At 37.7% G+C, this 15,356-nt stretch overlaps 2 protein-coding genes across 2 annotated transcripts; one reads left to right on the plus strand and one right to left on the minus strand.

Moving 5' to 3' along the window:
- Positions 1-50: 50 nt before the first annotated feature.
- tcp11l2 (t-complex 11, testis-specific-like 2) lies at positions 51-8,060 on the minus strand. The gene is made up of 10 exons (XM_085387110.1): positions 7,762-8,060; positions 5,618-5,798; positions 4,769-4,901; positions 3,896-4,016; positions 3,506-3,729; positions 3,217-3,353; positions 2,674-2,861; positions 2,337-2,518; positions 2,081-2,253; positions 51-1,985 (listed from the first exon to the last, which is right to left on the minus strand). The coding sequence occupies exons 2-10, from the start codon at positions 5,784-5,786 to the stop codon at positions 1,723-1,725; spliced, it is 1,590 nt and encodes a 529-aa protein (XP_085243236.1). The 5' UTR covers positions 5,787-5,798; positions 7,762-8,060; the 3' UTR covers positions 51-1,722.
- A 657-nt stretch (positions 8,061-8,717) lies between these two features.
- depdc4 (DEP domain containing 4) lies at positions 8,718-15,072 on the plus strand. The gene is made up of 9 exons (XM_085387326.1): positions 8,718-8,845; positions 9,361-9,781; positions 10,130-10,284; positions 11,846-12,041; positions 12,153-12,403; positions 12,579-12,721; positions 12,918-13,043; positions 13,214-13,292; positions 13,526-15,072. Exons 1-9 carry the CDS (start codon positions 8,770-8,772, stop codon positions 13,723-13,725), a joined length of 1,647 nt encoding a protein of 548 aa, XP_085243452.1. The 5' UTR covers positions 8,718-8,769; the 3' UTR covers positions 13,726-15,072.
- Positions 15,073-15,356: the final 284 nt, after the last annotated feature.

The raw sequence follows: 15,356 nt of genomic DNA on the forward strand, positions 1-15,356 counted from the left end.
GCCCACCCTGTATATAAGGTTTCATCATTAAATGAACACCACATGCTCAATTTTGTTGTTTTATTATATTAACATTGATACAGAGGGAAACAAAAACTCTCCATGTTCTTATGTAAACTGATGTAAAACTACATATGTTTTTCTTTCTGCATACAAATGTCCGCTGGAAACTTTTCGAGACAAAATTCATTTCTGTGTTCAGCACCTTTCATCTCACAATTGTGTTCTTACATCCAGCGCAAATGTACTGTAAACAAAACAGCACGTTAAAATGTAACAAGCAAATAACAATATAACCAATCAACATAACTAATATTCCACTGGCAGCTAACAAATAAAATTACAGAACATACAACAAGCAACAAATACCCCAACAAATTACTCAAGCAACAACTAAAATGCACAAATCCCAACACAAAGAAACTCATGCAGACAACTGACATTACTTTCTTTCAGAGGTCAAAGCTAAGTGTGGATTAAAAATGATACAAACAGTTTCATTTTCTGGCTGATAAAAAGGTAAGAGACAACAACTAAACTAATAAATCCAAGGAAAAGGGCTCATGTTTTGCATTACCTTCAAGTGTGGCACTTCTTATTGTCAGTTTTTCTGTAGTTAACAGTTATACTGTTACCTTAGTACTTAACGGTGATAACATTATATGTAAAGAATCTGAAATTCTACTCTGCTACTTTTCTATATAAACCTCTCCATCTGTGTTTTATAAAGCTTGCTGTATGCATTGTACATATTAAAATGCCCTTCTGTTCTTATATACTGCCTCCAAAATTCAAGGAGTTTGACTACAGACACAATGATAAAATAGGGGGTGTCAACATTAGGTACAGAAATGGATTATTGTAGCTAATACTGGTTTTCTGGTTTGAAGTCCTAAATGTTCACAGGGAAGCACTGACAAGGTATTTGTTATTTTTGCTGTTTACCGGGCTTCAAGTGAGTATTTACGGAACTTTTACATCTAAACTGGAGAAAGGGTTCAGGAATTTAGCTTGGTAATAAATATAATAAGTATTGTTTGGACAGCTGAACCTGAAGTCAACCTGTGGACAACTCATTTTCCAAAGTTTATTATATCTGTAAAACATGGTGGAGGCAGTCCAATGGCACTGGGTCACTAGTGTTTATTGCTTTAGTGACCAAGGACATAAGCAGCTGGATTAATTGTTAAGTATATGGCTATGTAATATAGTAACACTATATTTTTGTTCAAGCCATTGAATAAAAGCTCAGCTTAGGTCAGCACTTTTTAAAAAAATCAAATAATGAAAATAAAATTAAACTGATTGGGTACTGAGGTAAAATTATAACAACTGTGTTACTGTCCAAATATTGCTGAAAAATAAGTTTGAGCATTTTCGCAAAGTAAGGAGTCACATTTAAAGCTGAGCATGTGATAAATACACTGCTGTGCTTTTACTGCCAAATGTAATGACAAAACCACAGCTGCAGAACCTGCATGACACAATGACCCACTTTCCTCTTCTCTTTTTTTCTTTCACTCCATGCATTGACATCCCATTACTGAAAATCTTTCTCTTCCTCCTCCTATAGCTTCGACTTTTTCTTGTTTTCTTTGTGTATTAACAACCAGCTTGATGCTGCTCAAATACATTGTAGTCGACACAGATACTCCCCACCTCCTTTGCTTTACCTGTGTCTAGTAGAAAAACAGTCTTCTTCAACTGCATGATATTTTCATTTTAATTGTGGGTGACAGAGTCCTGAGCTGTGTTCTGAGGAGGGTTGGCTGCTGGTTGGCTGTTGCTGAACATCAGCTTCCTCAGGATGTCAGCATAGAAAGGGCCATAGACTGTCTTGTTGTAGTTGACCAGGGAGATGAACTTTGCCCCAATTATTGCTAGTTCAGGCTTGATAGCAGTCAAACCAGCTGGTACTTGTTCAATTTTGGACTGAGGTTTTGGGTCAGAAATGAGTGCCATGGAGTACTGCTGCACACGGTCCTCTGCAGAAAAACCACAGCAAGCGTTTAGTCAATTACATCAATTTCTCAACTAAAATTTTTTTAAGAAGTTAGTCTTTCAACTTATTCTCTCTTACCAACTAGGGTTCGGATGGGATTGTCCTTTTGGGTAATGTTGCAAATCTGGCCTGTGAGGGTGCCCTGCAGCGCTGGGGTCAGTGCAGGGTAGCTCCTCTCTGTTAAAGACTTGTTAAGCTCACAGCAGATCTGAGCACTGATGCCCTCTAGTGACTCTTCTAGGTTAAAGTCCCTATAGGTATAAAAAAAAAAATCAGTTTAAGATGGAGTTTGAGACAGATATGTCTGAAAATAGTCTGACACAAAGGTACTGACGATCTGTGCATCCCATCCAGCAGCACACTGATCATCCTCTTCAGGTGGTCAGACAAGGATGGTAGACCCTGGATAGGCCCCCCAATTGTGCTGTAGACAATGAGCAGCACCTCATTCACAGCCTGACATTGCTGAAGCTGCCACTGAATCTCTTGGAGACGGATCTCATCTGTCATCCACGTCTAATGGAGAAGATTGCACCAATAAAATCTCCAAAGCACAAATTGTCTGTAAAATCTCTAATCTCTCAGCTATGTAAATATTTTTTAAAAATAACAAGGAGAGAAGCTGACATAAACATAAGATCCTTCTCTTAACTACATTTACAACACACTACCTCAGGCGGTGGGCTCTTGGAGTAGTCCCATGTGAGGATGCGAATGAAGGCAGCGTTGAGAACTTGAAATGGCCCAGGCACCACTGGTTGTCCTTTTCCAGGACCATTAGTCTGTTCTGTAGGGGCGATGGATGACTGCAGCTCCTCCAGTGCAGACTTGATCCAGGAGGTAGTGCGGTCTAAAGCACCTGAGAAAGTTTCATATTAGCGCAAGTCTAGCAGGGTTTCAGTTTTTCACTTTGACACAGACTGTAAAGAAAAGATGGCATAGCCACCATCCTCCACTGGACTTTGGACTTTGGACTCTCTTTTTAAAGTTTTGAGTTGAGCAGTTAGAGTTTCTTTTGTTATAAATAGATGTACTGGGAGGTCAATATGACAGTTTTTGCTTCATTTCAGTCTGAAAGTCACACACAAAATATAAAAAAAAATAATTCTCAAATGTAGACCTCAATAAAACTGTGGCATATTTTCTGTATTTTTGTGTGTATAAAAGGGTGCTAAAGGTTATATATAAAGAAGAATGTAGTGTTATTCACTCACTGGGTGTTTTGTCCAGGATGCTCTGAAACTTTGCCCTCTCATATTCGACACTTTGCCTCTGCAGCACAGGTCTCAGGTTTTCAATTGTACAGTTGACCATGTCCGCTCTCATCAGGCTCAACACACGGAATATTTCCCTAATGTGTAGAAATAACCAAGATGCTATGAAAAATTTGCTTTTATAATTAAAAATATTATTATTAAACAGAACAGGTCAGACAGTAAATACAGTCACTGTTAATGTATATTGGATGCAAGCACTGAAATATTTTGAAAAGTGTGCGCTTACTTAAAAAGCGTCACTATGTTATCTGTGCCCTCTCGTAGCTTCTTGATTTCCTCATCCCTCACGGGTGCACACATCTTGCCCATGGTTGTGATAATGTAAGAGGCAAGTCCCTGGATGTCTAGAGCATCGTTGTCAGCCTGCTGACGAATCAGGTCCATGTCCAGCACCTCCATGATCTGGGTCCGCATCCGATTGGCACCCGGATTAAGGAATGACAATAAGATCTGTTCGTCAAGAGGGGGGAGAAAAGTTGTTTTAGAAAAAAAAAATAAATAAATAAATAAATAAATAAATAAATAAATAAATAAATATATATATATATATATATATATATATATATATATATATATATATATATATACAAATAAATATTTGAATGCATGTGGTGACCTCTCTGATCTCCTCCACTAATCTGATGGCTTGTCCATATTCAGGAGGGTCGTCATTCAGCTCAGCCTCCAGGATATCCCAGAAGGCCTTCTGAAGATTATCTCTCACTGCCTTTAATAAACTAAAAGAAAATAAATAAATAAATAATAGGGGGTTTATCTGAGTAAAACTGCCATTTATAAAGCACACTTTGATTTTGAGTTTTATTTTATTAACTTATCTTGAGAGTATTAGACTGGTAAATTAACTTTTTTTCTCTGAAGGAACTAAAATGATTTTCTTGGATCTTCCTTTCTTTTGATATAACTAAGTAACACTACTATTTAGTAAGTAACTAAACAGTAGTGCAACATTTGGTGTTTTCTGGTTGTACACCAATCATAAACACTCCCAGACAAGTTGCTGCAAATATACTGTAGATGCAAATCATGAAAGCATGTCCTCAATGATCAAATTCAAATCTTTCTTTCTGCTCAGAAAGTGTGTGTTTGTTACAGGATGCTATGATGTTTGAAGATAAACTTGTCAACTTAAAATTGTGTTATCCACTGGGAGCTTGAGAATAAATAACAGTGAGTCTTTGGATCTCCCTTTTCTTTTCTAACTCTAAATTCTCGCATATTATCATCAGACACAGACAGTTGGTATAACAAGAATCACATTTATTTTAGTTTATAACCATGTTTAAAAAGGTAAACATGATTTTTAAACACTGCAAAATCTCTATGTTTGTACAAAGCACAGAAAGCAGCATCAGCTCTCCCTGATACCTAACATGTTCTTCATTATGGAAAAATCTGAAATGTAGTATTGGTGTGGTATTAATATTGCAAAACTTGACATTAGTAAGCACAGGCTTTTGTCATATTTTACCTGTCCTGAGGTAGGCTATTTGGCTCCAGGTGGAAATTGCGGTTAATAACAATCTCATGGGAGAGGCTGAGATTGAAAAGGTCTCTTGCAGACTCCATGACCTCGTCCAGCGTTAGGGTTTTGGGTGGGCTTGCTGTGGGAATCAAATATTTGCTGATTTATAAATTGGGGGAAAAAAGCATGTCCGACTATTAAAGATGACAGATGTCAAACTCCATTTACACTGTTCATACATACAGCTCACTTAAGGTAACCAGTAAAAGTCCGTCTTTATGTCAGTGAACTGAAGTGTAACAACACATTTAATCCTTGGCATTTCACACTTCTTTTTCTTAATATAATAAAAAGAAGTCTAATAATAATAAGCATGTTTCAGTTTTTCCACATGATGAAGAAGAATGAATGATGCAATAATAAAAGAACAGTACGACTTTTTGGACTTAAACTGTAAGAAATGAATATGTAAAATGACAGATGAAGTTTCCCAGACTGTCCTGCAATTATAAAACAGAAAGTTCGTTAACTGAACATGTTAGATATTCTTATTCAATCTTAGATTCTTATACAATTGTTATTTGTTATATCTGGATTGGAGTCTCTGTCAGGCTTATTCTGGCACCCGGGCCTTATGTTTTGATGCCCCTGGTGTAGAGGGTGGTAGCTTTCTTACAAGCCTTTATATTAAACACAGTCATTAACCCCTAACAACAACTGCAAACAAAACAGCAGATTAAATGTATTTTTTTTTTTACCACTCAGACAGGGTCATCAAAAAGAAAAAACACAAACTTGGATTATATGCAGTGAGCTTATGCATAGATCAATGAGAAAGGAAGGGGACAGACTCACAGGATGGGCTACAATGCTTGCTGGAGGAGTCACTGGTGAAGCTATCACGTGAGCACTCCAGGTCGCTGTTCAATGTCATGCTGTCGCAGCGCTCTGATGATGACTCCACATCACTACCTTGGTCCTCACCGCTGGATGTGGAGTTAGGCCGCTCATCATTTAAAGGCATTTTGGATTATAGCTGCAAATAACAAGTCAGTAATAACTTAAAAGGGATTTCCTACCACAGAGTTTAATTCAATATGTTCAGAAGATCCAGACTATTAAATGATAATTACTGAGATACTTTCAAGGGAATCCTGCATAAACTATCCTCAAAGTACTCATTAGAAAACCAAAATTTCCATGACACAATCTTACCATCATTTTACCTGAGCTCGTCTGAGAGTGAGATAGTGTGTGACTGTTGCAGTTTTTGTTACCAAGGCAGAGTGTAACAAAAACACCAGTCATACTCAGTGAAACAGCTGGAGGGCACCATTAAACAGACAAAGCTGCCTTGTTGCAAACACTTTCAACATATTATTAAAGTCAATGATGGTGCATGACGTAAGTCACTGAAAAATAAAAAGAAATAATAATAGTGTATAGTGTGGTTCAGTGTTTGTTTACTGCCACCAGGGTTTAAATCACAATACAAAGTCTAGACATAAACAGAACACATTTCCATATAGGTTTACACAAAAGCCTTTATGCCTGTGCCTGTCTATCCAATGTCAGTTGTGTCTCCAGGGCAACATGGGACAACAGAGGGCTACGCAACTGTCAAGATGATCGTGTTACACTTCTCACTGTGCTGTTGTTTGTTTTCCACAAATACACATAGGAAAGAAAGGTAAAGATGACGGGATGTGCACATTTTTAACGTTATTGTAAAGACTGTTTACCACTGTTAAAAAAAAAAGAGTAACCCACTTAAACATTACTTGAGTACTGTAACAGGTTAAATTAAGCCTGCAGGCCTTTCTAATATAGCCTAAGACATACAGTGCTGGCAGAATGACCCATAGGTGTTCCTATCCTCTGGCTCAGTTATCTGCTGCCAGAAATGAATGCACACTCCCTGGCAGCGCTTGCAGTTTAAAGATAGCTCAAGGGTTGAGGAAAATGGGTGTGGGGAGCCCTTTTATTACATCATATGCTAGACTTGACAGCTAGGTCAAAGCCATGCAGCAGGCCAATTTTCAGAGATTATCCAGAGGGATAAAAGCAGAGTGATCCAGAAAACTGATTACGGATTAGGTGTACTCTGTCATCTGCAGCTTCTTTATGAGAAAGCTTCTTTAAGCAGTTCAGATGCTAGGTAGAGTAAAATGCATTGTCCTGTTATAACCAGAAGGATGCAATCTAAGATAAATGAACATATCGTATAATTTTCCCAGATGTTTTGGAAACATATCTGAGCGAATATGTGATCGAATAAGAGGTACAGGCGCTCTTACACACACACACACACACACACACACACACACACACACACACACACACACACACACACACACACACACACACACACACACACAGAGCTACATCAACTTCTGCAGGAACAAAGACAGCCTTTTGGGGTCCAGATCTGACTGCGGTATAATGTAAACAAAGCAGTGAATCAGGAAGGCAGGGCTAGATCCACGGGAACTCTCCTTATTGGTTGCAGTTCCCCGTCTCTCAGCCCTACATGGAAACTCTTTGGTTGCACAGCTACAAACGTGGATAAAAAAAATATCCACACATGCGTAAGAAGTGGGTACACGTGATCCGAGGTGCAGACCAAAACAAGAACTCCGTGTACATTACAAATAGTATATTGTATCTGATCATGACAGAAACCACAGAAAAAGAAGTGCGGAAACAATAATGCGTTACGCTCTCCCTTCAAAATACATCTGATGCATCCGTCAAACTCAGCACTATGTCAGTGTTATATAATTGTCTTTGTTACTTGACTAAAACCCCTGGTTTACAGCTTAATACGAGTCATAAATGTCATTAATTTCGTACACCAGCTGTCACTGGTATGCTAAATGTCAGAACCGTCAAATACTGTACTCTTCTTCCTGTTTCACAACAAAGCGACGGATAACTTAGCAGCAGACACCATAAACTAAGTCACAAGCACAAATGTCTTCGAGAAACGCGATGTTTACCTCATTCAAGTCACTAGAAAGTGAAGCTGACAGCGAAAATAGCCCCGCTCTGAAGAGAAAAGTCGCCGTCGTCCTTTTTAAAGGTCCTGTTCTGATTATATTTATGGTGGTTGGCAATGGTGCATTACCAGCACCAACTGGAATGAGTGAGCTGTGCAAAGGGAATTCAAGTGTTCAATAATAGTAATAATAAATAAAAAAAGAAAAAACCGAGAAAAGAGGAAAATAAAGTTGTCTCCTCTTGCGTTTGCTTCTCTGTTTAAAGGTCCTTCAGTAGCCCAGCTGGCTCTGAGAACTAGCGGGCGAAACCATTTTACACACGGGTGTGTTCAACTGCAAAAATAAAGGCGATTCTAAGGATTGTCTTTTTTAAAAAAAAGAAGAATCTAATTAATTTAAAAAGAATCTGCAATTTAAAGAGAGCAGATACAATAATATGCAGACATTTAGTTCAGAAAAGGGTAATGTAATAATACGGGCTACATTTTATCAAGCTGTCGAAAAATGGTACCCCCCGCCCTGCTTTTCCAAAACGTCTGTGTTCACGTGGGTTGTTTTGTTTACGGATGTAACCTCAGAACCTTCACTACCTGTGGTAGTGTGGACGCCTGTGCTCGCTATTATTTCCCTTAACATAAGACCTCTAAAAATATACGGGTCTTAGGTGGGAGGTTTTTATTATATTAATACTACAGTATGGTCATTGTGTGGTTATATGACATCTTGAGAAAAGATCCAGATGCTTAACTTGTGACAAATTGAGTCTTTTCAGCATGTTTCCAATGGCAGCACATCTTAAATATAAAAACTGCAAAATTTTTATTTTTATTCGACTTTAGGCATTGTTATAAAAATTTCATTTAAAAACGAAACAAAACAAATAAAACAAAAACCTTTCGGGGTATTTTGCACGTGTGGCTGTTGTAGCCTCTGGGGGGCAGCAGCGGGGTTGAGTCGGTTCATTTTAGACGAAGAAGAACGTGATTACGTCACATATAGAGTTTCGTGATGGCGCTTGATTTGACTCCTCGGTTTAGAAGGTTGAACAGCCAAACTCGAAGCTTTCGTGAAAATCTACAGCATGGTAAGATATGAGTTTCGTTTTAACGAGTTTCTCATTTACAGAAATGACTATGCAAACATAGCATAGCAATTAATACACATGCTAGATGGAACTAGTGATAATTATAAACACGGTTGCCACCACAAACACGTCGTTATCAGTGGGCTTGTAAATTAACTTTCAACTGTAGTTTTATAAAATAAAGTATTAAATTGAAATAGTCTCGTAAAGTACTTCAACGTAGTACATAAACACCATGATAATGACATGCAGTGTAGCTTTTACTTACTAGTTCAATTCATTTCATTTCATTTCAATTCAAAATTTATTTATACAGCGCCACATCACAACAACAGTTGTAACCCTAACCCTTTCTAATTAGATGGAGGAAATATTACAAACTCCCCTTATCCTTCAAACTTTTAAACAAGTCATTAACATCCAACAATTACCTTTGGCTACAGTTAAGCAAGTTCTAGTTTAAACTCACTGGAGTCACTTTTTCTTCAAACCTCTGTTTCTTTAATTACCAACAGGCTTCTCTGGGCCCTTTGGTGCCACCCAGCTGTGGCACAACATCATCCAAGCCCTACAGACTCAAGTGGAAGTACGCAGCTGCAGGAGACATTTACGTGTTTACGCTGAATGTTTCACAGGCTCAGACGCTGTGGACGCAGTTCTCAGTTACTTGATGCAGAACGTGGCATTTTGCACAAGTGAAGTTTCTCGTCTCAAAGCTGCTCGGCTCTGTCAGGCTTTGATGGAGGCGAAGGTATTTGAACCAGTAGGCACAAAGCTGTTTCGCAGGGACAAGGAGGTGACCTTTGAGGACAGCAGCTGCAGTCTTTACCGTTTTCTGGAATACAAAGGATTTTCGAATTCTGATGTGAAGGGAAACATTAATGCAGAAAACATACTGCCAGAACAACAGGAGATAAAAAAGAAGAGGAGCTCAAGGTGAGTTTTACATAAAATCCTCTCTGTTCTGTTACATTGGTGCTTAATTTACATTTATTTTCCAGTATTAAAGCATGTGAATCACCACTGAAAGTGCTGATCTGAACACTGAAACTCTCATCTTTGCAGAATAGGTGTATTATGATTTTTTTTTTTTTTTTTTTTAGTAAATTTGTTGCATTTATCTTAATGTTCTCATTTCAGTTTCTTCATAGCTAAGACATTATAAACATCAACACTCATGCTAAGTATTACAACATTTTGTATTTAGATTTTTATTTAGAAAAAAGAAACATATACACAGAACCAAAGTGTTTGTTATCATCCAAATGTTTCCTGTTCTTTCAGGAGGCTGAATGAATTAAGAACAATTGCCAATCCTCTTGCTGTTGGATCTTCAGACAGAAGGGTTGAAAGATTGCTAAGGGCCATCAATCTGCAGCCATCCTTGTCTGCAGCTCACAACAGAACCACCACATCTTCTACCTTTCTTTCCAAAACTGGTAATGAGCAAATGTGCCAGTAGGGCTGAACGATTATGGAAAATAATCTAATTGCGATTTTTTTGCCCCAATATTGCGATTGCGATGCGATATGCGATTATTTTTTAAGGTCTTTGTCTTCTGTATTATTAAACAAAGACAAGCAATACATCATATAGTATGGCCAATACTATATTACATTAATTTTAAACTGTTCTTTCCTGGAAGACAGACCTCTGTTATGATGACATGAGGTGATGCATGAATTGATGACTGACATTTTTATTTAACTTCTTCAATCACAACAGTATATTTGAACATACACAATAGTTTATTTTTAGCTTACAAACATCTGAGCATAAAGTGCTGACAAGGAACCCTGGTGTAAACATTAAAATGAAAGTCAGTACAATGTGCAGATTGCAGAAATATACATTAAAAAAAATCAGTGGCTTTACCACACTCAGTTTTTCGACATCTGTGACAGTCATTCAATTAAAAAATAATATTAAATAAATAAAACTAATAAATAAAAAATACACACATCTTACTGATCTCTGCAGTCAGTAACATTACACATAAAGTGCAAACATAATAGCAATTGTATAAACACACACACAAACACGCCTTTAAAGTTTAAAGGCGTGAAATTGGACGGTCTAGTTCTGATTAGCGTCACCGCTGTCTCGGTGGAGTTTAATAAACTCGGCCGTCTGCTTCTTGCTATCTAAAATATAACCAGACACTGGTGTAAATTCTCGACTGTCTCATACTTCTGTTTAATAAGTTTTCTGTTTGACGTTTAGTCAGCTGTGTGAAAACCAAGGAGGAACCCACCCGGGGGATTAATAAAGTTTTATTTTATCTAATCTAATAACTTTAATCTCAGCCAAACCGATTTACTCACGAACAAACAAAACACTGAAAAAAGCCCAACAATAACATTTTTAGGTTGTCTAAGTGACTTATATATTACGTTTAACCCGAGCAGCAAAACTCCGCGGTGATCTGAAAATGATGTGCCGGGAGTTGTGCCGTTCTCGGCCGCATCAGTAACCCTCGAGCTCCCGGCTAGCTGTCGAGCTGGTGGGTAGCAGACGCCTCTGAAAACGTCGAAGCACTTTTGCAAATATGGGATATCTTGATAAACCGAGCAGATATTTGATGTTTACACAACTACTTTCTCGCCTGAAAATATGTTAAAAGTTTATTTTGTGACCCAGAAAGATTAGTATGAGTAATTTTAAAACTTAGTAGCGGCCGCCATTGCTGGAAACTGGAGTTTGGCTGGGCCGCGCTATGAATTCTGGGATATGGTAGTAATTTGGACAGCCTTCGGCGCGTCGCTGTGACGTAATCGGTCTACAAATGCGGCCTCAGGAGGATGCAGCCCATGAATTTGGACATGTCCAGAGTATAATCGCAGCCTTTGCGGTTAGAAAATTGCACTTGATCATGTCGCGATATTATCGCAAATGCGATATATCGTTCAGCCCTATGTGCCAGTATAGTAAGGGGGGGGGGATTTCGAGTGGACAGATATTTTTGTTTTTGTTTATTTTGCTCTTTCTTCCTTCCATAGTGTCAGATCAGGTTTGGAAGCAGCAAACCGTGTTGCAGCTGCTGCAGTTAGTAGAATTGCCAGTGTTGGACTGCATTCTTACCTCTCCTGAAAGAGTTCATCCCCAAACCTGCAAAGCTCCTCTGGCCAACCAGGATCTGGTTATCTCTAACACATGCTTGGAACGAGAGCTGTCTGACACCCTTCCCCTACCCCAGTCAGTCCTCTGATTCATCCCTTGAGGCTTTTGCACTTTGGCTTGAGACCTATTTGTTCATGTATTCCATTACACCTGTAGTATGTTCTTTCATACTTTTTTTTTTTCCAGGTTGGATGAGTGGCTGTCAGCAGCAGCAGACTGTTTGGAACTCTTTCCCGACCAGCTGATCGTGGTTGCAGGAGAACAGCTAAGCCTGCAATGTGGAAATGCGTCTTTGGAGGATCCCAGTGCAGAACATATGACAAGCAAGAAGAGGCTGTTGTTTGATACCATTGCCAAATACTACAGTGGACAAGAAAAATCTCCACTCATTTCAGGGCGTTACCTGGACATACATATTGCAGTTCTGAATTTACTGGGTAAGAACCAAAAGCTAAGTTAAAGCTAAGCTAAGTTTAAGTTTATAGTGACTTTTGATTCATGGTGTGGAGCAATAAGTGATAGGGCTGTGATCTGTACCACAGTTTGTTTTTTTTGTTTTGTTTGTTTTTTCTCCAGTCATGAAGGTTAATACTTGTGTCTTTTAATTTCCAGATGAAGGGAAGCTACAGGATGCCATCAAAGCATCTCAATTGTGTTTGCGGCTGCTGGAAACAAGTCTGAGAGATGAACTGCAAAGACTTCTGGCCTTCATGGCGATAGCAGCTCGCTCAGATGCTTGCCGTCTGCAGAAACAGGTCAGCAGCATCCTCTAAACCACACTGCCAGTTTCATCTTTTTGCACTTTTATAGAATAATAAAAGGCAAATAGTCCATATAGAAAATAACTGAACATGTTTGAATCTGTTTCACTGAATAATCTGATAGTACCGTAGCTTTATTTTGTAAAATTATAAATGAAATTGAATTGAAACCTATTTTTTGTCCTTTCAGACTGATAACAGATCCTTGGTGTGCCGCACATTTCAGAGAGCTCTTGTTCAGAATCATGAATTGACTCGATCACAAAGTGAAGCTCTGGTGTTCTTTCTCATGGACAATCACTCTGAGCTCTTCAAGGTAAAATTCTGTGCTCTCAGAACTACATTGAAATAGTCTTCTTAGACAAACATGCGTTTCCGTCTGGATTTCAACCAGCCTTAAGTTTACTTTTTAATGTCTCTACAAGTACCTGATAGTTGTTACAGTGTTTCCTTTTACTCTCTGGTCTTATCTTGCAATAATGATAGACACCTACAACCCTTATTGAAGCTGTGAGGAGCACACTGAGGACTGTGCAGCAGGGAAAAGATCCTGACTCATTTGCTAGTAAGTTCAATGTTAATTACACTCTGACAAACCATCACACAGTACACCATCAGATGAGATAACAGCTCACTATGTATAGATACACTGTACTTCAGTTTTTTTGTGTACCTATCTTATTTGGAAACACTGTTGCTCCAGATCCACAATAAAAAACAAAACAAAACCCCCACTTGTTCCTGAGCACTGTGCATCCTCCATGAAAACCATGAAATCCTCTTCATGTTTTGTTGCAGCGTTCACCTTCTGCCAGCAGGTGACTCCACAGGAATACGAGGACCAGCGTGAGGCTACCACCCTGGAGAGCCTCAAACAACTTCTTCATGACATTTCCTCGAGCAAGAGGATGTCTGCCAAGGAGAAGAGGAGGATGCTCAAAGAATTTGAAAAGCATCACCCCGTGGTCTTCCTGCAGCACTTTTCTAGCACTTTCTGAAACACACAAGTAGCTGGGACTGGTTTGACTTCATGGGTGTACCTACAAATTCATGCAGTTTCAGGATTTTAAAAAAAGGTTAAACTTGAATGCATTTTATGATTCTAACTAACAAGGAAGTACTGACTTGCATATGGTTACACCTCTAATGTGTAGTATGCAGAGTGGGGATGGCATTCTGAGGTGGATACATACTACAAATGCTTTTCAAACGGCATGTTTCCATGGGTGTAATCTTTCCAAATCCAAATAAATCACGAGGTAATGATAGCTGAAGTTTTATTTTTAAATTTGCTGGTAACTTGAAGGCAATGAAATTTTAGTTCAGTACATCTGGTCAACAACTGCTGTAAAAAGTATTGCACTAGTTTGAAAACTATATTGTTGGCACAGATTTTACATTCTACAATTTAGCTTTACTGCAGGATAAAATCAAGTGTTAAAAGGGTGTAAAGGGAATACTTAAATTTCAGTACTAAATGAATTCTCACAGCCATCAAATGGTTGTTTTGAGGCAACATTAAGTGAACAGCTTATGCTTCTAGATTGAAGTGCTCTATTTGTATGTGTAATACTAAACTTTTTTTTCCAGTGTGCATCAGGCCTTGGGAATAGTGTTGTGCTTTTCTGGGGCTGTGCATTTTAATTAAGCATTAATTTCTCTACATCACAAAAAGATGTAAAGATGTTATCCATTTTGAGGCCTTGATTTGGTAGCTGTACTTGAAAGAAAAATACTAATTGTTGTAATAATTTCTTTTTCTGTGAACGTTCTAAAAAATGTTATTATTAAATGAAAGCAGGAAGGGTGTTAGGATAACTATCCTCATGTATAATTTTATGGTTAATGACTGTATTTAGTGCCATAATTTAAATATTCTAATTGGAAGTTTTTAGGATTTTTACTTGAAAGATAGACATTATGACCTCATTGGAAAAAGTGCGGTACTCTAACTGGATATGCTACTGATGTAATTTTTCTTTAAAAATTATAAGCATCACTGTAATGAAGACATGGTCGTAATAAAAAATGTGGTCTCATTTTATTTTCAGAAACACTGAAATCATCTAAAAAAATGCAATTTATGATGCTGAAACATACTTTATTTTGTTTCAGATTAACATGTTTAATAAAGCCTTTCTAAAACTTTCGATGTTGCAGTGTATGTACCACAGTGCAAACTAGAAGTCAGTGTTTTGTAATGGAATAGTGAGGATAAATATAAATTATGATTTTTTTTTTTTGACACACTTCATCTGTTTCTGATTAGGATTTTCAACACTACTATTACTGCAAATGTTTTGTCATTAAGTTAATTCCTATCTGAAATTTAATAAATATTCGAGTGTTCAGTATGAGGGTGACTCTTTGACTTATTGGTCAAGAATTTATGAAAAAACATTTTTGAAATCTACTTTTTTAGAATATTGGTAACAGGGTTGCACCGCACATCGATGGTTTATTATTTATTATTCTCAAATACATAATACAAATTGGTTCCTGTCGTTTTAAACCACGTTTGAAGCCTAAATTATCCTCTAACTACATAATAATCCTTAAAATTCATATTTGTATTCATAGGTTTATATTTTTCTAATAATTTATTATAAACATATTGTTTGAATAAATT

This window comes from Rhamphochromis longiceps, linkage group LG17 (assembly GCF_057381845.1).
Source record: "Rhamphochromis longiceps isolate RC_006_pf linkage group LG17, R_longiceps_female_GT1.1, whole genome shotgun sequence".
In the NCBI taxonomy this organism is placed as follows: Eukaryota; Metazoa; Chordata; class Actinopteri; order Cichliformes; family Cichlidae; genus Rhamphochromis; species Rhamphochromis longiceps.